The following is a 21,876-nucleotide window of genomic DNA, read 5'->3' on the forward strand; positions in this document are numbered from 1 at the left end:
AAAGTGCAGGTACACAAAATGCACTTTACTCTGATCATTATGATATCAAGCCCTTTTACTCTTTAGGTTATACGATTGAAGTTCTTAATAGCATCTTCAACCATACAAAACTTAACCATGCAAAACCTTTAGCAAAAAGATGAGTTGTCATTCCAAATATAAAAAATTTAGCCAACCCGTTGAAAAGATCACACTCCAACCACATAAATCTGTTGTTTATAATTTTAGCCAACCTCCTATGGTTGGGTATATTTATCAACCCTCTACAGGTCAAAATCTGTAGGAAGATTGCACATCATTTATTACCATATTAACTGATATATTCTATTTTAACAATCTAAAATATTAATAACATACTATTTTTAAATTATATCCAACCAATATAACCAACACTACTGAAGCACAATGTCTTTCAGCAAATTTTACATAATGTCTTACAGGTCCAATTTAGCCAACGATTATAAGCAACGCCGTTGGAGATGCTTTTATGTGAGCTAGAACGAAGAGTGAAAAAATAATTGTTTATGGAAGAGTAACAGTTGGGTTAGAATTTTGGAACGGCTGATCGGTTATAAAAAAAATGTGATTTAAAATTTTGTTTGGTATATTTAGAAAATTTTAATTTGTGTGTAATATATTGATATAAAATAATATATCATAATATAATATAATATAATATATATAATATAGGTAAGTGTGGATTGGATCAAATCGTTAACAGATTGGATTTGTCCAGAGTATATCAATTTTTTATCGGACTGGATAACTATCAAATCATATTATTGGTAGATCAGATTTTTTTAATAAGTTTACATATCTACGGATTAAGTCGGACCGAATATCCGATTCATGTACGGGTCTACTCCCGGATCCCGATTTATGAGAGCCGGCACATGACTGAACTAAAATTCTGTGGTGGATGTGGAACCCACGGTGGTACAGCCCACAGAGGCACTGTTGATGAATACACGTGATGTGTCCTCACTCCTCTTTCACAGTACGGGGTACACTACAAGCGTTCCATATCTTATGTACATAGTAACTTGTTTCTGTCAAGCCCCAAGCTAAACTGGATGGGGGCTGTTTACCGCTTTCTGCATGCTGGCCAAACTAATCTCGCCTCCCAAAACTTTAAAGAAGTCTTTAACTAATTTATTGCTGATATTTTATACTGATACAATTCATACGCCTATTCCGTAAATAAAAATTTACTGGAAAAAATAAATTTATCCAACTTGTGTTGTAGCAGTTTGTCCTATTCATTTTTCTTTGTAAAAAACAATCTCATTTTTATGATTATAACTATATCATACGAGGGGAACTAAGCTAGAAAGAAAATAGACGAACACATTTCATCCCTTCCATGCTTTCTGCTAAAATAGAAAAATTGGATAGCACAAGTGGTGGGTTTATCCTCTGTTGTCCTGGGGTTCGACTCTAACTCATTCAAAAAGTATTAGAACAGATACTAATTTGTAAAGCATATAAGCCTGCATTGTCAAAAAAGAAAGAAAGAGATCATGTCAATTATGGTGCATTTGATACCAAACCCTTCTATGCAACACTGTCGAACTAAACTGCCATATGGGTGTACTGAGAAAATCAACTAAACTGCCATATGGGTGTACTGCGAAAATCAGGTTCTTTGCTTCGTTCTAAAGTTTCCCAGCTTACTTCACTCATAATACACCATTTCTCCTATATTTTCTCCCATATGTATTTCCCATGTCGAGTGGAGTTGAAGTGATCACGTAGGACCTAGCCAATCCAATAGCACATTGTGTCCCAGAAGGAACATGAGCTTTATGCTCACCTTACCCTGTAAAATGTCTTTTTCAATTAACTACTTTCTAAAATCTTAAAGCTAATTAGCCCAGGATACAGAAATTGCTAAACTGAAAAGTAATTTAACCTTAAACTTCACATAAGAGAATGCAAGTACCGCTAAGCAATAAAAATTGACGCGTCAACCAGATGAAAGCACATCAGTCTCTCAACCATTTTCGATGGTTAATGGTACTCGTGCATTAGCCTACAGGACCTCCTGATGAAAAATATGGAGTTGGGGATATATCTATTATTCTCTGTGAAAAAACCCTGGCGTATGAGATTTTTGTGATATCTGTGAGACTGACTAAACAACAATATTACAACTGTTCTTCTATGTATCCAAGTACTACATAAATCACACGGTCCCGTTTCCTCAAAACCATTAAATTATATACCTTTCAAATAGGTGGCTATAACTATGAGAAGGTATGTTCTTAATTATGGAGTCCTTAAGAAATCCCAAAGAAAGCTCCTCTCAGGGCAATACTTATCTAGCACTTCTTGTAGGTCTCTCAGTCTTAGTTTCATTATCAGCTCAAATCCAGCATATTGAGAGAAATGCTGTGAAGAACAAGGAACAAGAATGTGACAGTCAAAATATGCAGAGAATTTAACAAAGTACACCAATAAAAATCTTGCCAAGGTAATTACCCGTGTGATCCACAGCATGTAAGTAGCAGAAAATGTAGCTTGTGCTTGGTAATCCTCAAAGTCATTATTCGAATAACCTTGGCAAGAGTAGAACAGTTGTACTTCATTATCTAGGAAGGTCTTTATTTCACCAGTGCTTATAGGTGTCTGATTAATATGGGCTAATGCATCAGCATCAACGATTGCAAACTGATCGACCCAGAATAAGGAGAGGAAGCGGCGGTAAAGCCATAGTGCCTGCAAAAGGAAATTACTAAAACAAGTGACGGTGTTCTAAAATATGTACTCCATCCTGTTTATATGTCCCTTCTGAAGATCTCACACATGAATTTTTCCCCATATCTAGCCTCATTTGTTACATTAATGTACTATTGTAGTATTAGAACTAGTCTACATTGGAAATGTCAATAAAAAAGGTACTTCTGGAAGATTGTTGATAAATACACTTTGAAAGAAGTGAGTGACAAATAATTTGAGATAATTTTTTTTTGTTGTTGCCAAAAGGGACATCTAAGATGTGGAGGGAGTAATATATACCACACTACCAATTTCCAAATCTCTTTTTCGACTTTGCAAGTTTTTATACTAGTACGAACTGATATACATTTGATATTGGTCCCAACATAGTGAAAAAGTTACACAATTGCTGGTAATCAATGCTACTATACTTTCAGATATCTGTAGGGGAAGTCCTTAAATATAAGTTTTGGTGATTTATACCTCCCTTCCAATGTAGCGCTTTATCAACGTCTCGTTCCAATCAAGCTCTTCCTGTCACAATCCACATTTCCGAGAAATTTATTTACTGAGATGTAACTTTAATGAATGTCGAACAGTTATGTTGTGTTTGGGTTTATTCTTCAGGTAAACGACACAGCATTGGAAGAATATATATATATATTATTCATATCTAAATATTTATATTTATTAGAGATACATGTATATTACACACACACACACACACACATATTAATAGAATTGTATGTTAAAGTAGTGTAAATATATATTTGTAAGAATATAAGTAATCTAATATTTTCATATATCTATTTTACTTAGTGTCACACAGAAAAACAACAAGAGAAGTACACCACACGAAGGTACACAAACACCTCCTCAAGAAAGAGAATGATATGTGGGGAACAAACTTGGAATATATATACATGAATTGCTTTTACCTCAAACTACCGAATGTTATATTTTTCACATTATAACTTCTTTCTCTGAATGTGAAAAATCATTTTACTTAAAACATGAAATAATCATACTCATACTATCTATAACTTGAAACAAATAAAAAAGAAAAATGTGTCTCTAGCTTGTAATGACATTTTAGTAACAAGAAGAAGAACAGACTCGAACTGAATACAATACCTTGTAAATTTTATAATATTCTGCATTATCACTGGAGACTGCTTTTGAACCTTGCTTAGTCCGTAAACCCTCTAACATCCTAAGCATCAGTCGCTGCCAGTTAAAAATGTTAGCTATTAATTCAGCATCAATCACCAACATACAATACTATATATTGTAAATTTATGAAATTTCATTTTTTACTACTTGGTTTTTGAACACACCTTTGGTATGTTACACTATTTTCTCTCCAGTCCTATGTCTGGATGAATATACACTATACTAGAGGAATATGTTGTATTATAGCATCAATAATATTATCTTGAATATTGTACAGAAATTTTTTTAAATATGGGAAAAACTGGTATATACCGATTAGCATACAATACCCAATAATTGATAGAAAACTTTATAAGAATATAAACTACATATGAACAATTTTTTCTTTACTTGCCAGGAATTGTTTATTACACATATTGTGAGATATAATTATAGCCTCTAAAAAACAAAGTCCTGAATATTCAATGGAAAAGCATCTGGATTATACTGAACCTATCAAGTAAAACTTTATGAATGTCATTGTGAGGAAGTCAAGCATAACTTACTGGGGCTTTAAAAAAACCATCACATGCACAGGGAGAAAAAACTCACTGAGCGATAGTGAAAACAAGAGTTGTCAGCAACATTCAATCCAGCCCAAACTCTGCTACTAGTTATCTCATGTTTTACCTGTTATATATTTAGATTGATTAATTAATACATAAAAACCATGTTAAGAAACTACAAAGACCACAGACTATGAACTCATCCACATAGCTGGAGTTTAGAGAGTGTAAAATAAGAAATAAGGTAACATCAATAACAGAGGCTCTATTTGTTCAGCGGGATCAATAATTCCCTTGCTCAAATGAACCAAAAAATGATGAGGAACAATTTCAGAGCTAAACGATTATGTATGGCAACAAAATGAGAGCAAATTAGGAATAGTTTGAGGATTATAATGTCAATTAATAAACATAGCCTATGAGTTAGATTCATGACTAGAGGTCAGTAAACCATGAGAAAAAGATGTACAAGCCAATTTCTAAGCATGAAAGTATTTCTGCGATCTATATTACATAATTGATGGGATGCAAGTCCGCGAAAATTTGAAGCAGACCTGCTCGCTTGACATGTAGGACACTAACCAGCAACGATGATTCCAAGCACGATAATTCATTTTAGACTTCTGCAAGATATAGATGACAGAATTAGCATGATGCAACATTTTTGTCAGCAATTACGGCTTGTAAAAATCAACAAACTTAAATCTTATTGAGTTTATTAGGCTTCTTATTTCTCCCGAAAAGTTAAATTCTTATTTTTCTACTACTATCGTTACTGTTTGTTCAATGCTTTTTCTGGGAGTGTCTACATAGATACAGTACATAGCCCCCTATACCTCAGTCCAGTACTAATTTCATATGGGCATGTGATTAAAAAAATTAACTCTTCTTCCTAAAGATAACTGAGGTTAAGTAATGGAATACATTTGACAAAGGAGCCGCAAAATATTTGTTTTAGTTATGTAGGAAGGATATTATGTAGCAATCTAATACAAAAAGAGAAGTATTGCTGATCCTTTTACATATAACTTAAATTTCAAAATATGCAATAATATATAAATATATTATAATGGAAATAACCCGGGTTCAACTCTGAACTACAAACAAACCTCTGCTATTAATTTCACCAAATCAGATTCGTTCTCCACAATCTCTTGCAGATTTAAACAGTTTCCAGAAATCTTCTTGATCACCCATCGCCTATTAATTATAAAACATAGATATAAAAGAAGTGTACAGGAAAACCATACAAAAATACCACCAGGAGCAAGATTAAATAAACGTAGCAAATTATAAAAGATTAATATAATTGTTAAACATAATTCTTATAGATAACTGTCCAAAGAACTTTCGCCTTTCGGTAAATAATTAAGTTGACATCACGAATTGCTTTTACCTATGGCTCCAAGCACACTCACTTTTTGGTGAATATGACAGCACCAGCTTACTAAAACCAAGTTCATCCATATATGTTGAAACATGAGGCTCCCTTAGAATCATTAGCTTCCTGAATGAATTGAAAGAGTCAATGCAATATCATAAAAATGGGAACACTATTACATATAGGTAAAAGCAACAAAGGTGTTGTGGCAAAATTTTCGAGTATACTAGTTCAGCTCAAGCTTTGTTCCCCCAGTGCTGCTATGACAACATCTCCTCCCAGAAGAAGGCCCATTAAGTCATAATTACCATTACCTTTTAATATTTCATTACAGGTGACCATTCTCAATGCTTTTTTAGATATGACACATCCAGGGAGTATATACTCAAAGTGGCGTAGTGGAAGTGTTGAATTGTCGATCAACGTCGGACAATTCTAATTGGTAATCTGAAACTTTAATAACAATAATTTTCTTAAATTTCGAAACTATAATCTGAAGATCAGGTTCAAGGATTGTAAAGGTAATACAATTCTTTTTCTTATTTAGGAAGCATAAAAGGAGTAAAATTTTATTTATTGTTTAATTTAGTCTTATAATTTTCTTAAATTTTGAATAAGTAGTAGGATTTTATTTATTGTTTGATTTAGTCTTATAATTTTCTTAAATTTTGAATATAAAATAAAATTATTATCTAAAAACCAGGTTTAATGATCGTAAAGGTAATCCAATTCTTTCTCTTATGTAGGAATCGTAAAAGGAGTAAGATTTTTTATTTATTCAAAATAAAAATCATTGAACAAATACAATTAAAGAAATACAATTCTTATTTTCAAAAGTTATAAATTTTATAGTCTTATTTTATTAAAAATTTTCAAATTATATATCTAAAAAATAATTTTCTTAAATTTCGAATAGAAATAAAATTATAATCTAAAAATCAGGTTCAAGGATTGTAAAGGTAATACAATCTTTTTCTTATTTAGGAATCGTAAAAGGAGTAGGATTTCATATATTCAAAATAACAATCATAGAATAAATACAATTAAAAAAAGTACAAGTTTTATTTTTCAAAGTTATAAAATTTATAGTCTTATTTTATGAAATTTTTGGAAATTATATATCGAAAAAATTATATCACATAAATTTGTATGAACCGACAACGACAATCAATCAATATATATAAAGAATCAATTTTTGATACGGAGTCTGCATCAATTGAAAATAATTAGGCACACTCTAATCTCATTAGAAAACTACTATATCTTTGCCCCGAAGTTGACGAACTCCCGCTTTGGGACCAACTCCAATTCTAATACTAGACAAGCATATAAAATGGATATCTCAGTTCCATACGAGCATACTACCATTTTGGGTTTTCTAGATTAATTTAGGGTTCTTGGTATTAACAAAACGAGGAGTTTTCATGTTCTTGGTATGTCTGCCTATGCTGTATTTCCTTTTTACGTTGTTTTGTAGTGAATCTCTAAGGATTGGAAACTCCTGTATCCTTGATATTTGATAAGGAAAATTAAATAATTTTTAATTTTATTAGTGAACCGAGAAAAGACACACTTACTTGAATTAATTGACATGATAAGGAAATATATAATAAAGGGTGTGTATGCTTTAATTAACAATATTAGCTGATTTTTCAAGTGAAATGAATTAAAAAGCCGAAGACTTTGAAAAGCTGACTAGAATCGATGAATTGAAGTAGTGTGTAGTCGGAGATGCTTCTGTCAAGATTTCAACACTACTACCAGACTCAACCCTAAACTCTCTTTAACAAAATTATTGAAAGAGATTGTAAAAAGGAGCTGTGAGAGTAGAAACCGTTGACCCGCCACATCATCTAAACTCAAGATTAACAGAAGCAGGAGTTGCTTCTGTTAATTCTTAGTCATTAGGATGCTCAAGTTACAATTAGGATTATCAGATTAAAATGTAGAATTGCCAGTGGCTTTAATTGCACGGATTCAAGATCCATACATTCTTGAGTTTAAGGAGACATGGGTGAGTTTGCCACTATTTCTATTTCTGCTACTACATCAAATAAATGGTTTTATGATTCTCTTGTGGCTTATCTGTTTTTGAGTTAATTTGGTTTGTGTCTAGGTTATTTCGACTTGCGACAATTTTGCAGCTATGAATCTGATCTTCTAATTTACAAATGGTACTGAGTCGGATGGTTCATACAGATTGAAGTTTGAAGTTCCAGAGAAATGGCACAATAAACCTGTAGATTTTTTCAACTAGGTAAATTACACGCATTATATTTTGGTAGCTAAGCAATTGGGCTAGATGATTTTTAAATCATCATTGCATAATAACCAAAAAATTAAGGCACACAGGCTTAAGTATGCATTACATATTTGCTAGGACAGACTCGACCTCACAATGCTGATTTAATTTTAAGCAGGAATGTTTTGGATCTGGAAGTCTCAATTTCAGCTACCAAATGACTTTGCTTCAGACATATATTGACAAACTTTAGTATTTCTAATTAAGGGTCTAGCAGAAGAGTTGAGTAGAGAAGGTGCATGTGAAAGGGCTATATATCCGGACACAAATATTGTCATAGAAGTTAAGCTTGGAATCTCAAGAAGCATCAAGCATTCTCTTAGTTGAAAGTAAGGACATAACTAATACAACTACTACAAGTCACTCCAGCATCCAGACAAGTGCTTGGAAAAGGTATAATATAGCTCAGAAGTTAAAGAACTGGGGCCATATAAAATAAAGGATCAGATCAAAGAGGCCTAATTCGCAGATACTTCATGTCCTCTGTGCCATCTAATACAGCAACAAAAGCGACGAATATTATCATTCTAAGAATTTAAGTCAGTACTGTTTAGCTAAACTCCAGAGTTTGTCCAAGAATAAAAATCTTCTCATTCCGTGTCCTGTGGGTGTTATTATCTAGGCCTTCTGATGGTTGTTACTTATTATACTCTTATAGGCTTTTCTGGGATCAGTTTGAGACTTCATAGATTTCGATAATATCAAATATTTTCATTTTGTAGGTAAAAAAATATGGGGTTTCCGTAGATTTGGAAGTGATTGCACCTCTAGTCACTGGAGATCTCTTTCTGGAACAGTGCCATATTAGAAAGATGATATTGTAGACTCATGCTCTGTTTTCTTAGTAATAATGTAATAATCCCCAGAACAGAAGTAGGTACAGATATTTAACGACAATCCTATACTAATAACTGACTAAAAACCGTTGAGGTTGCTTTATTTTCAAATAGACAATATTAACTACTCATACTAACTGCTAGTAACCACCAGGTACTGATTTATAGTAATGAACTATCTTAATAACCGCCAAGACTAAGTGATAAATGCATTCAACAGTAATTGGCAATAAATATTATGCCTGCTGGGACGGTTGTACTACATCACGTAGGTATGAACGGATAGCTATTACTCATTATTATCTGTAGTGCTTTGTATCAAATTCTAAGAAATTCTTATACTATGCATCTACAAGCTGTGCTAATGTTTCCTAACTAGATACAAATAATATAGTCTACAATGCTTTCGCTCGAAGAAGAGCAGGAGTCAGGAACTATATGTAATTACTAGGTCCCTTATAGTAGAGGTTAGCTATAATTTGCATATATCGAAAAAATAAAAATCAAAGGCATTTATAACACATAAATAGAAAAGGAGACCTGTAATTCCATGCCGTGCCAAAATCAGAAGTGAGCAGCAAAAGTGCTCTGCTACGCTTCATGACCTGAACTGCGCACAAGTCCTGAAGAGAGGAAACATTCTTCTCCCCAGATTCCGCGGACAGGTTGCTATCATTATACCGTCCCACTGCAGCCATAAATGCACATTTTGCGGCTTTGTACAACGGAACAAGATATTGAGTCGATATTCCGAGCTTATGATCCCTGTGCCAGAAAACCATATCCGAAGAATTGGCAGCTGACAGTTCTTCGGATACCGGGGCAGCAGCTTCCTCATTGAGTGCGAGAAACTGAGAAGGATGAATGAAGCCCACTTCATTACTGGAAAACAGTCAACGACTAGTAAGAACATATCGTAAATCAACACAAGGTGAGTGAGTTGAAAGAAAGAAAGACTTACATAAAAGGATCAGAATCCAAAATAGAGTCCAAGTATTGGAGTAAGTGAGATGGGTCTGCTTGAGATACCTCCTCCATTAAATATATAATTATATAAGAATTCAATTGTTGGGGTTGAAGAAGACTACTAGTGGGAGTGATTGGCAGAGTGAACTAGAGTAACCCCCAAATTGATTTCACTCACCTTCTCCAATCATACTATTGTTCACTCTGATTGTTTATACATACTTGGAATGAACCTACAGAGACTGTACTGGGTAACTAGGGCTGAGCAAACGGTCGGTTCGGTCAGAAACCGAACCGAACCGAACTAACCGAAAACCGAAGTTTCGTTTTTTTTTAAAACCGAACCGGACCGTAGTTAGGGCTGTAAAATGATCCGGGTGATCCCGGGTACCCCTCTGCTCAAGTACCGGATCATTTAATTTTTAGCTTGTCCAGATTTGGGTCCGGGATCGTTTTATTCGGATATAAACCGATCCCGGGTATTTGAGATTCGGATCTGAACCGGATATGATCCAGTATCGTATTTTCTATTTATTAACCGGGTAGTTTATGATCCATCGAATATGAGCCGGATATGATCCACTAACATTAAATATCATTATTATTTCAGTCGTTCAATAATTATCATTTAGTCTAGGTAAACATAATATTATAAAGTATAATAATATTAAATTAAAACTTATAGTTATATGTTGGTATATATTATTTATTAAATATATATGAAGATAATAAGCATGATCACATTAAATAAATCATATTTTATGAAGATATAAACTTAAATAAGATATTAAAATTTTATAAAATGATGACTATTTACTTGCAAATATGATAATGTTAAAATATAATATGTATATGAGCTTGAATCGAATATGAACCGTGGATCATATTCGGTTATTCGGGTAGGATCATATTATGAAAAAATATATGAGACCGAATCTGAACGGGTATAGGTGTGCTCGTATCCGGGATCATATATTATACGGGCTTAGTTTTTCCGCCAGATTTGGATCGTTTTCAAAACGGATATGAGACATGTATCATATTTTTGAGCCGGATATGAGCCGAGACACCGGATAGTCCGTATCAATTTACAGCCCTAACCGTAGTTAAGTTTCAAACCGAACCGAAACCGAACCGAAATACTTCGGTTATTTCGGTTCGGTTAAAAAAAAACCGAAGTTTGAAATCCATGGCTGCCTAGCTGCAAGTGGCCATCTCCAGTCTTCTGCTTTCATCTGCATTTAAATACAAGCATCTATATTAGTAGCTATTCAAAGGCTCAGTGCTCACTGCTGCTACTGGATGTTTTCATCCAAAAAAACAAAAGGCAACGAAATAGAAGTCGGAACTGAACTCCTGAAGTCACGGTCTTGGTGGTGGGCCTGGTGGCGCAAGGCGCGGGTACTAAGGTGGGTGGCTGCGGCTGTAGAGTTTAGGGTTAGAGTGTGGTAGTAAGTCAGACTAATCAGTAATGTATATAATTATAAATTATAAATAGTATTTATATTATATATAAATATAATTTAAAAATTATATATATAAAACTTCGGTTATTTCGGTTAAACCGAACTTTTGTGTTTCAAAAACCGGACCGAACCGAATTAAAAGTTCGGTTATAACCGAAAACCGAACTAACCGGAGTTTTAAAAAAATCCAAACCAAACCGAACCGAATTTGTACGGTTCTGTTCGGTTAGTTCGGTTTGGTTCGGTTTTGCTCAGCCCTATGGCTGGGTCCAGGTCGACAGACGTACGCGAGTGACTAGTTATTCAGCGCTCGGAATTAAAATAAAAATTTAGTGTATCCATCGTTTTTTAACCGCTGGACAGGAAGCGTTTTCTGGACGCAAATTATAATTTTAACCACCGAATATTCATCTAACGACCATAAACCAAACCGTGTATTGGCTAAGCGCTCCCTGCTGTACATGTGTCGAGGACCGCTGCCCTTATTACTATCTACTAGCCTTTAACCCGTGCGAAGCACGGGCGGATATGTAGTTCCCAATTTATTATTTATAATTTAAATTTTAACGTCATTTTATTAGTATTTTAATATTAATAGATTGAATTTAATTAAATTATATTATTCAACTGACTATATTTTCTCTCGATTACTTGAAAATTGACAAACCCTAACAAATATATATATATATATAATACATTTAATTCGAATTTAGTACATGTAGATTTAAAAATTAAAAAAATCAGAAAATTCATATATTTTTCAAACATAGACGATCTTGTAATACATTTGAAAGATTCAGTAATCTAATCAATCGAATTTCAACATAATTCTGTAATCTTGATTTTTTTGATAAGAATTAGAAAGAGTTATGTAATGTGTGGTGTTTATATTAATATATAACACGTTAAAGTTAAAAAAAGTTATATAAAACTTTTTGTTAAAAAAAGATATTCAAAATTATTATTTATAATTTTATTTATAACATCATTATAATTTTTTAATGAAATATTATATGATAAGGTATTGTTTGGAGTGTTTTTAGTATTTGAAACTGTTTAACAATGTAAGACTAATAGACTCCACATTTGTAGACTTGTAGTATCAAAAGGAGAGTATTAAACCAAAAAATATAACTAAAATATAGAATTACAAATTATACCAATGTTGGCTTATTATAGTATAATATAGTATAGATGGCAGCTATTAAGATTTTTTCTTTTTTTTAAATCGTGTATCTGACTATTTTGGACTGCATTTTAACCGTTAATAATATCCATCGTTCTTTATTGTATTTTACTTTTAGGATCCATCATTTTTTATTAGTATAACATAATATCCGGTGAAACAAATACTTCCTTTGTCAATATTTGAAGGGATTGATTTTTTAAGCACAATTTCAGAGTTATTTTTTAAAAGAAAATACTCCGCCATTTTTACATTATATCCCGTCTCTCATTTTATATCTCGAAATATTATCCATTATTACTATGGTAAAATCCGAGTTAAATTTGTTAACAATATTAGTTTACAACCCGTGCAGGGCACGGGGTCTTGTTAATTATTTTATAGATTTTTATTTTTAATATATTTAAGATGGTGTGAAAATTTATTTAGCAATAATAAATTTTCAATAAAAATTATATTCCGACAATAAATATAATTTAATCAAATTTTAATTCATTAATACTAAGTCGTTATTTAAATAATATTAAATATAAATAATAAGTACTAAATTTTGAATTCATAAACAAATAAAGATTGTGAATTAGAAAAATTACTCGAGTATTTTCATTATTCACACTAGGGGTGTTCGCGGTGCGGGCGGTGCGGTTTTTTTCTTAAACCGCAAACCAACCCGCGCATGCGGTTTGGAAAAATTCGTAAACCACAACCGCACCGCGTAATACAAAAACCGCGTAAACCACACCACAAAATTGAGGTGCGGTGTGGTGCGGTTTGTGTGGTTTATAAATTCAAAAAATTTATACTTTTGAATGACAATATAAATATAATTTTAAGCTACATGTTATAATATATACATATATATACAAATTTAGAGTTACAATGCTTATCAAAAGAAATATAAACTAACATATGAGTATGATAATGATGAAGATGAAAAGATTTCAACACTAACAAGTTATTTTATAGAAAATGTATATAATTATAATATTTAATTTGTCGTCTTAAAACTAACCTCATTTTTATTGTAAAATTATTAAAATTAAGTTGAGTAACTTGAATATATATATAGGAGATAACATTATAATAAATATTCTATCTATATGATATAAATATTTGTAATTATATGTGATATATTTTTTATATATTAGAAAGTAGCGGTGCGGTTTGAACCAAGCTTGTATAATGTTAAACCGCAACCCGCACCGCACCACGCGATTTGTTAAAATTTCAACCCGCAACCGCACAACGAAAAAAAAAAAACCGCACTTTGCGGCGTGGGCGGTTTGATGAACACCCCTAATTCACACAAAAGAGTCCTATTCGTTTGAGATTGTAAGCGACAAGTGTGATAAATCAACAGCCCTATGCTTGATTTGGATGAAGATGCAAATATTCACTCAATTTTATTTTCTCAGACATTGAGATTTGATTTTTAGTGTCAAGTCGTTTATCTTGTTCTGGACACTTGCATCAAAATTTCTTGCGTTCATTTTGGGACAAGTTGAGGGGTACTTGCAAAGCCTTAACCTTATACAGCTGTTTGAGCCATTCTCGTATTTGTTAAGAGCTCTGAGATTTTGTCTGTCATATATTGCCAATGTGCCCTCCTTTACAACAGACACCTTTTCAAGCAGTAGGTTAACACAAACTCTTCTTAAACTGCGACTAATTATATATGTTTAACACACTTTAAACTCTTCTTAAGCTACCCACATTTTTTCCTTTTTCATCAAGCTTCTTTCTAAAACTTGTCTTTGGTATACTTTCTTCAGTCATAATGAAAGAACAATTACTTAAAACCGAGCATTCAACAGACGTGTAATATGATAAAAACAATTGAAGATCAACACAGTTCATGACAATCAACAGTTCAAAGAGAAGAAAGAACTTGCAACCATCTTTCAGCTGTGCATGTTTTGAACATAAACTCTAAAGAAAGCTCGAGCTATTGAGCTTTATAAGAAAGGGACAGATAGAGTTAGAATTACCAGACACCCATTTTCAGTTTTCTCAGGCTGCAACCTACAAGTATCATCATATGTACGAGACCCATAGATAGCTATAAAACAATTATTTTAATTTCACCAGAACAATAACCTTTAAGGAGAAAATAAGGAGAAAAAAGTCATTAAATACCAAAATGAATATGCATTTCGATGAGAGAAAATGTTAAGAAAGATAAGTGAGAAACAATAAGCATCCATCACTGCTGCTCACCTTCCAGACCTCAATTAGCATACATCACTGCTGCTCACCGTCCAGACCTACTTCCACCGACATAATGATATTATGTTTAAAAGAACCCCTAGCCTACCCGCCAACAAGACATCTACGGTCATACTCTTATGTATACCCCTCCACAGAAAAAAAACACCTCCCCCTCTCTCTCATATATATCTATATATATATGCTTACCACCACAATTAACCCTAAACTGGAAAAGTTAATATATAATCTAGGAATAATTGAAATTGTAAATATATTCATCTATTCCCAAATTAAAACATTCCAACTATCTGCATAATAGTAACATTATCAATTATTCAAGCAGATTGATACATTTATGATGCAAAAGTGAAAATACAGAGTTACACTTTATAACTCTAATTTATGAACTGAAAGGCAAAGGGCCGCCAGCATTAAATTAAATTATATGTACACAATTATTCATGAGCAAGGCATCCATCAAGCAGAGGGGATTTTCTTGCTTGCTCGTATGGAAGTTTACACATTAAATTCTTAGATGATTCAATCCGGCCTGCAAAATTTAGACACTAATCAATCAAATAATTAATTAAGATAACTAGAAATATAAACAAGTACACTTCTCAAGGAACCAAAAAGAAGAGGGTTGGCTACTTGGCCAGTTACCCTAATTTGCATGCTGAAAGACTTTCCACATCTCAGGCTTGTTAGTAGTGGAAAGCATTACCCTTTACTCCTCTATGAATGGGATTCACAAACAGTGTTTTTATTGGTGCCATTTAAAAAAGTTAAGGCATGACTCTTCTACATTAATAAAGATGCTGGTATATTAATGTGCATAAATTATAAATATTAAATAAAAACTATTTCACATTAAAATATGCTGAATACATACTTCCATACCCCGGTTGTCCATGTAAATATAATACTTTATTTACACAAGATATAGAAGGAGAAGATAAATGAGCTTCATATGATCCACACATGATGAGCTTCACATAATCCACACATTTATAAGCATTTATTTTAGATTATATCCTTGGAATTTATGAATTCCTGAGACTAGCTAAACACTCAATTATCCTTTTTACCTCTAAATGACATCATCACATAATACATGCTACTGCCACAACAGATTAGAGTCCTAACAGTGCTCACAGTTAGTACATGTAATAAGTAAAGATAGCTTAGCTAAGAGCATTTCTACATGAACAAAACATATAGTATAATCACGTGTCAATATAGCCACCACCAGAGCCAATACCATATAGCATTCCACATTCAAGGGATTAACACTTTAGAAGTGGTTATGCATTAGAGATACTCTAGCTAGTGTGGTCAATGGCGTCTAAGTTCTCAGTAGATATCTTGGCAATGAACATCACTTATACTTCTCTTTTCAGCTTACTCCATTTATTCAATTACACATCACTATGAATATTTAACAGTTCTATATTAATTATCAAGAATTTATGACATTAGGAAAGAAAAGATAAAAAGTTTATAAATGTTCACATAAGCTCCTAGGCTGATACGGACACATAAGCATGCAAAAATCACTTACGAACTTCCAAATAACTAGACAAAGGCAAACAATCAGGCATTTCATTGATAATTATATATAAAGAGCTATTCCTCCAACTTAAGGTTGCATCTATTTTACCGAGTAGTGTAATGAAACAATACATATAGCCACAGTAAGCAACATGCCATGACAGCCATGTTGCAAATTAGTTTGCATATATGAACATAGTAGTACAATGGATCAGATTAAACAAAAATCAACTACTAGTAGCAAAACAATTGGCATCTAGGCTGGTAAAAAGTGTACTTACCTCCACCAGATTTGGAGGGGAAGAAATCCAAGCAGGGGGTGGCCAAAACAGCTCAGATAAACCAGGATAGTCTGCCAGAGGACCAATACTCCCACTCTCCAAATCAAAAACACTAATTCCGCGACTCTTCAAGACACCATCTTCCACCTTACTTGAGTTAGTAAACAATATACAGTTCCCTTTGCACCCTACAAAATTTGAAGCTAAAGCTGAAAAAGCACAATTATCACCTAAAAAGATGATCCTATCCTCTAAATTCTCAACCTTAATCCACTTCTCCCCGCTCTTATCCAGCTTAAACACCTCAAATCTCACAGTCCTTTCACTCATATAATCAAATTCCTCGTCCCCATCAAACCCCTCATCATCCTCCGGCCCAACACTCAAAAACTTATCAACCATAAACAATTCACCACATCCATCCACCAACATTTTCGTATCCCCTCCAAACACCGAATCAGCAACAAACCTCACCGACACAGGTGAGCTCCCAACATCCACCATCACAGTCCGCCCCGTACTATCAACAGCATAAAAAGAACCCTTATAAAAAACCACATCATCATATGGTGCAGGCATATCATCAATAACAGTCCATTTGACATCACCAGATTTCAACAATGCCAATCTACCACTAACATGAATAGTCAAAATGACATAACCACCACCACCACCCACATCACAAAACGCAACCTTCTCGGAATAAAGATTACCAGCATCTCCAATGGAAGTAGCAAACGGGCGATAATTAATATACTGCAAAGTATACTCCATCCCCAATTCAGAAACCCTCAAGCCCATAAAATCAACAAGTTTAGGGAAATTGGGTGGAAGGGGTTTGTACTCATCGCGCGAAAGGGGGTTGAAAAGATGACATTTTTGGGGATTTTCCTGATCAATCTTGACGACCCATGAAGGGTTTGATTGAGAATTGAAAAGGGGTGGTGGCAATTGAAAGAAAAAGATGGAGCGTTTAAAAAGATAGAAGCCCCAAGTAGTATCAGAGATGCCATTGTTGGGGAGAATAGGGAAACGTGAAGGGGAAGATGAACGGTGGGGATGGAGAGAAGATCGCCAACAAGTGCAAACAGATCGGAAACGAAGGAGATCAATGGAGGAATCCAGGTGTTTCGATATGAGGTCTAGGAGTTCTCCAGGAAGATTACACCATTCGGCCATGGCTTTTTGTGTTAAATCAGTAGCACAAGTGAGGAAGAGGTGTGAATCAAATTGAATCAACTAATTTGTTGAGTTAGCTTGCTTCATTTCTTCTGTGATGCATCTTCCCCGATCCCCTTAGCACGGCATATGTAACAATTTTTCTAAACTAAACTTTTTTATTTCTTTCTAACTACAGGCTCACTCGATTTTAAAATAATAATAACTAGTTGAGAAGCCGCGCGCTGCGGCGGCCTATAAAAATTATATTAACGATTCAATATTAATATTTGCAGAATAAAATAATTTTATGGATGTCTATAAAAAGTATAGTAATGTTTTAAAATTAATATTTGTAGGATAAAATAAATTTATAGTATAAAAATCTTGATGTAATACCAATATTAATATATAAAATTACAAAATTTGACTATAATTCATGGTGAAAAAATGAAAATAAATTTATACACGTAATTAATAATTTAAAGCATGACAAATCTTAATTTTATTTGTTTTTTTTTTTAAAAGTAATCATGTTCTTACGTTGTCACCTTCCCCCAATTTTTTTGGATTGATTGTGCACAAAAACATCTAACTTAAATCTGTGAGATAGCGGTCTATAACTACTACCCTTGCTTGTAACAACCTTTATTTTTTAATACTGTATAAACAACTTTTACTTAAAAGTTTCTTGAACGGAGCAAACAGATAATGCATGAATAATTTTTTCGCGTATACTGAAGGAATTTACGGAAGAGCGGAAGCATGATATAACAATTATCAATCCGTAAATCATGAATCGCGCATATAGAAAGACACATAAATTACACATACGATTTATGAAATAGTTTTAGAATCGAATTCTAACCTTTAAAAGCGATCCAAGGAAGACAAAGAGAGGTCCTAGCAATTGCTTCTCAATGCGTGAAGCACTCTACCGGTATCCACCAAGATTAATCCTTCGATGAAGCTTTTATAAAGATGGAGCCCTTCTACTTTTGAGAGAGAGAGAGAGATGAAGAAGGTGAGGGAGGCTACTAGGTTTTCACAGAAGCCCAGTTATCTAAAGCCTTCTCATCTCTTTCTTTATATAGGGCCCTCCTAGGTTTTACACAATTATTATATCAATATATATTAATATATATAAATCCCACACTTTATCTTATAAAATGTTTAAATAATAATTAAAACTATTTTAATTATTATTATTTTCTAAACTCCTTAGAAAATAACCTGCTCTCTCAAAAAATCCCTTCATCAATAAATTAATCTTTTTATGGTGTGACCCTGTAGGTTCAATATTATGCCGGTAGTAGAAATAAATAATAATAAACCTTTTATTAATTATTTATATGAATTCTAAAATTCACTAAATATAATTAACTGATTAATTATATTTATTCTACATCGTGAGTGATGCTTCTCAACATATCGCGACTATCCGGATAATATGAATTCTCTGCTTAGAATAACAAGAACCTGTCAGTGACTAGTTACCGTACAATTAATTCCTTCTACCCTTACAATATCCCGATTAAATACAAGGCATGGATCTCGTGTCAAGCCTATCAAATTTAATCATATGATTTCTTGTTCTTAATGCGAAGTTCATATTAATGCAAATTAGAAACTCCTTTCTAATTTCATACACTCTGGCCAGAGATTCCAGAACTTGCATAGAAAGAATAACATAGGATATTCTCTTCCTATACTGGAAGGGGTAGATCCTCTATTGACGTTAACTATCTCTATACATAAATCCCTATGCCCAGAATAGTCCTAATGGTTGTCCTTGAGACTAAGGACTAAACCAAAGCACAGTTCTTTATATATAAGATAACTTTAACGATCTCAAGTCTTAGGACACTTGTACAACTATCACTCAGTGAATAACTATTGACACGTGAGTAATCTCCATTAGTTATTCAACTTATCGAGTCATGTTCAGTGAACTTATTCCCCAATAAGCACCTACATACTGGCTATAGTGTCACCACACAAATGCCTATGAGAACAGACATCCTCCTCAAGGGAGCAAGCACAGTATGTACCAATCTTTGCGGATTTACTAACTTCCGATTAGTTATCCTATGATCAGGAACTGTTTAAGTCCAGAGTTATCATCTTCTAGATCTCACTATTATAATCTCATTATAATTCTAGAAGCTTTACTCCAAACTATGGAACATCTTATTTAAAACACTTTAAATAGATAAATCCCATAATAAAATCAAAACTAGTCTTTTATTAATATTAATGAAATCAAATACGAATACAAGAAAGTATTTCCTAACTCATCATACATGATTGGATTTAGGACAAACACTTTCATATACAAAGTAGATCATATAAAAATTAACAACAACAAACATATCCGATTAACAAAACAAATATTATAAAAGAATAACCAACAAACATACATCACTAATAGTTAATTTATTGATATCAACCATCAATATCATGTCAAAACTATATTTTTTTCCCGTGTTTGGATTTGTCGACTCCAATATAGCGGTCTATAACTACCTTTGCTTGCAACAACGACACCTCCGAGTTAGAAATCGAGCAAGAGAACTATCACCAAAGAGAGGTAGGGTTGTGGTATTGCGAGAGAAGGTTGTGTTTAGATGATCTAAAATCTTACAATCTATATGGATATTTATAGGTGCAGGGAGACTTGTGTGCTACTCTTTCCCATAATTAAATAATCTGAAATAAAATCAGATTAAAACTTTCAACCCACTATATTCCATAAATAATTTGTTTTTTCCATAATTAAATAATCTGAAACAAAAACAGATTAAAACTTTCAATAATTAATTTGTCTTTCCATAAACAATTTGAAACAAAATCATATTGTCTTCTCCATAATTAAATAATCTGAAACAAAATCAGATTAAAACTTTCAAGCTACTATATTCCATAAATAATTTGAAACAAAATCAGATTCTGAAACTTGCTTCTAATATATCCGAAACTAAAAATGGTAATTCTAATTTTTGATATTTTTCATCCAAAAATTCCAGAAAATTAGAAAAATAGAACAGAGCGATATGAGAGGCGCCACCTACACGCCCCTCGCTTCTCCTTTATATAAGTATATTGATTTGGATTTTTTTACATAATATGTGGTGTTTCAAAGTTATAATCATTTTGAATTTTTTTTACGTAACTTGAGGTGTATAGTTCTACATATTATTTTTAGAATTTTATTTTTTGGATTAAAATTTAATTTTTTTATTTTTATTCAAAAATGAAAATTTGGAAAGTAATGTATAAATATATCTTTTTGACCCCTCAAAATATGTGTAAAATTTTTAAAATAACTATTATTTTGGAATGGATGGCGTATTAAAATTCAATGCATGTTTGGTCAGAACGTTTTCGGCCATCTCACAAAAGAAACAGTTTGGGAAATAAAAAAAGCACGTTTTTTAACCTTAAAAGATGAAAAGAAAGAATTTTTAAATATATGGGATCAAAATTTTTTAAATATATCTCGGATTTTGCAAGTAAATTCATGACCAAATGCTAATGTTAGCACTTGGATCGATTGTAGGGGGGATGAATACAATCGTCACAAAATAATCGTGGCGGAATAATCTGATTGGAGTTTAACTTGTTAATCAGATTTTAATTAATTAATATAACAATGTGTAAGTCGTTATATAATTAATATGGTTCGGTTTTAAAGTCCACTAGTTTATAGAATAAATTCGACAGGAAGTATTCTAAGTTAGCGGTTTAAAACAACCGAGTGATCAAAGCGCAGAAAACTGTGAATTTAACGAATAGCAAGTTTAGCACAACATGAAAGCTTTACAAATACTTTGAACACTTACAAATGAAAGGGGGAAGCCATATTTATAGGCACAACCCATGAACTAGTAAGACAATTGTGGCAAAGACAATCCATAGCTTGCTAAGACAATTTGGCTAATTGTCTTGCTGATTTAAGCAAGGTAAGACAATATTAGAGATTGTCTACAACTAGTAAGACAATGAAAACCATGGGCAAGACAATCTGAGAGATTGTCTATTCCGGTAAGACAATCTCCTGAATTGTCTTGCAAGGCATTCGGCAAGACAATCTTAGAGATTGTCT

General features: G+C 32.9%; 2 protein-coding genes across 3 annotated transcripts; both read right to left on the bottom strand.

Moving 5' to 3' along the window:
• Positions 1-2,048: 2,048 nt before the first annotated feature.
• LOC108224403 (uncharacterized) lies at positions 2,049-10,224 on the bottom strand. 2 transcript variants are annotated; one of them, XM_017399005.2, is made up of 10 exons: positions 9,917-10,217; positions 9,496-9,837; positions 5,833-5,943; positions 5,546-5,636; positions 4,991-5,059; positions 4,483-4,560; positions 3,853-3,945; positions 3,202-3,252; positions 2,482-2,718; positions 2,049-2,391 (listed from the first exon to the last, which is right to left on the bottom strand). In XM_017399005.2, the coding sequence occupies exons 1-10, from the start codon at positions 9,991-9,993 to the stop codon at positions 2,269-2,271; spliced, it is 1,272 nt and encodes a 423-aa protein (XP_017254494.1). In that variant the 5' UTR covers positions 9,994-10,217; the 3' UTR covers positions 2,049-2,268. The 2 variants fall into 2 exon arrangements, with proteins under 2 accessions (XP_017254494.1, XP_063935930.1); XM_064079860.1 differs by lacking the exon at positions 3,853-3,945 and having other exon boundaries at positions 9,917-10,224.
• Positions 10,225-15,035: 4,811 nt separating this feature from the next.
• On the bottom strand, positions 15,036-17,964 carry LOC108224536 (F-box protein SKIP23). Its single transcript, XM_017399185.2, has 2 exons — positions 16,614-17,964; positions 15,036-15,331 (listed from the first exon to the last, which is right to left on the bottom strand). Exons 1-2 carry the CDS (start codon positions 17,790-17,792, stop codon positions 15,305-15,307), a joined length of 1,206 nt encoding a protein of 401 aa, XP_017254674.1. The 5' UTR covers positions 17,793-17,964; the 3' UTR covers positions 15,036-15,304.
• Positions 17,965-21,876: the final 3,912 nt, after the last annotated feature.

This window comes from Daucus carota, chromosome 6, assembly GCF_001625215.2.
Source record: "Daucus carota subsp. sativus chromosome 6, DH1 v3.0, whole genome shotgun sequence".
In the NCBI taxonomy this organism is placed as follows: domain Eukaryota; kingdom Viridiplantae; phylum Streptophyta; class Magnoliopsida; order Apiales; family Apiaceae; genus Daucus; species Daucus carota.

Bases quoted from the DNA above. Each gene is read 5' to 3' on its own strand.
- LOC108224403 (XM_017399005.2), bottom strand. From the start codon at position 9,993: ATGGAGGAGGTATCTCAAGCAGACCCATCTCACTTACTCCAATACTTG. The intron at 5,944-9,495 runs GTCTCCTTTTCT...CAATTCATTCAG, and splicing joins GGCACGGCATGGAATTACAG to GAAGCTAATGATTCTAAGGG. The intron at 5,637-5,832 runs GTAAAAGCAATT...TATAATTAATAG, and splicing joins GAGTGTGCTTGGAGCCATAG to GCGATGGGTGATCAAGAAGA.
- LOC108224536 (XM_017399185.2), bottom strand. From the start codon at position 17,792: ATGGCCGAATGGTGTAATCTTCCTGGAGAACTCCTAGACCTCATATCG. The intron at 15,332-16,613 runs GTAAGTACACTT...TAAATTTTGCAG, and splicing joins CCCCTCCAAATCTGGTGGAG to GCCGGATTGAATCATCTAAG.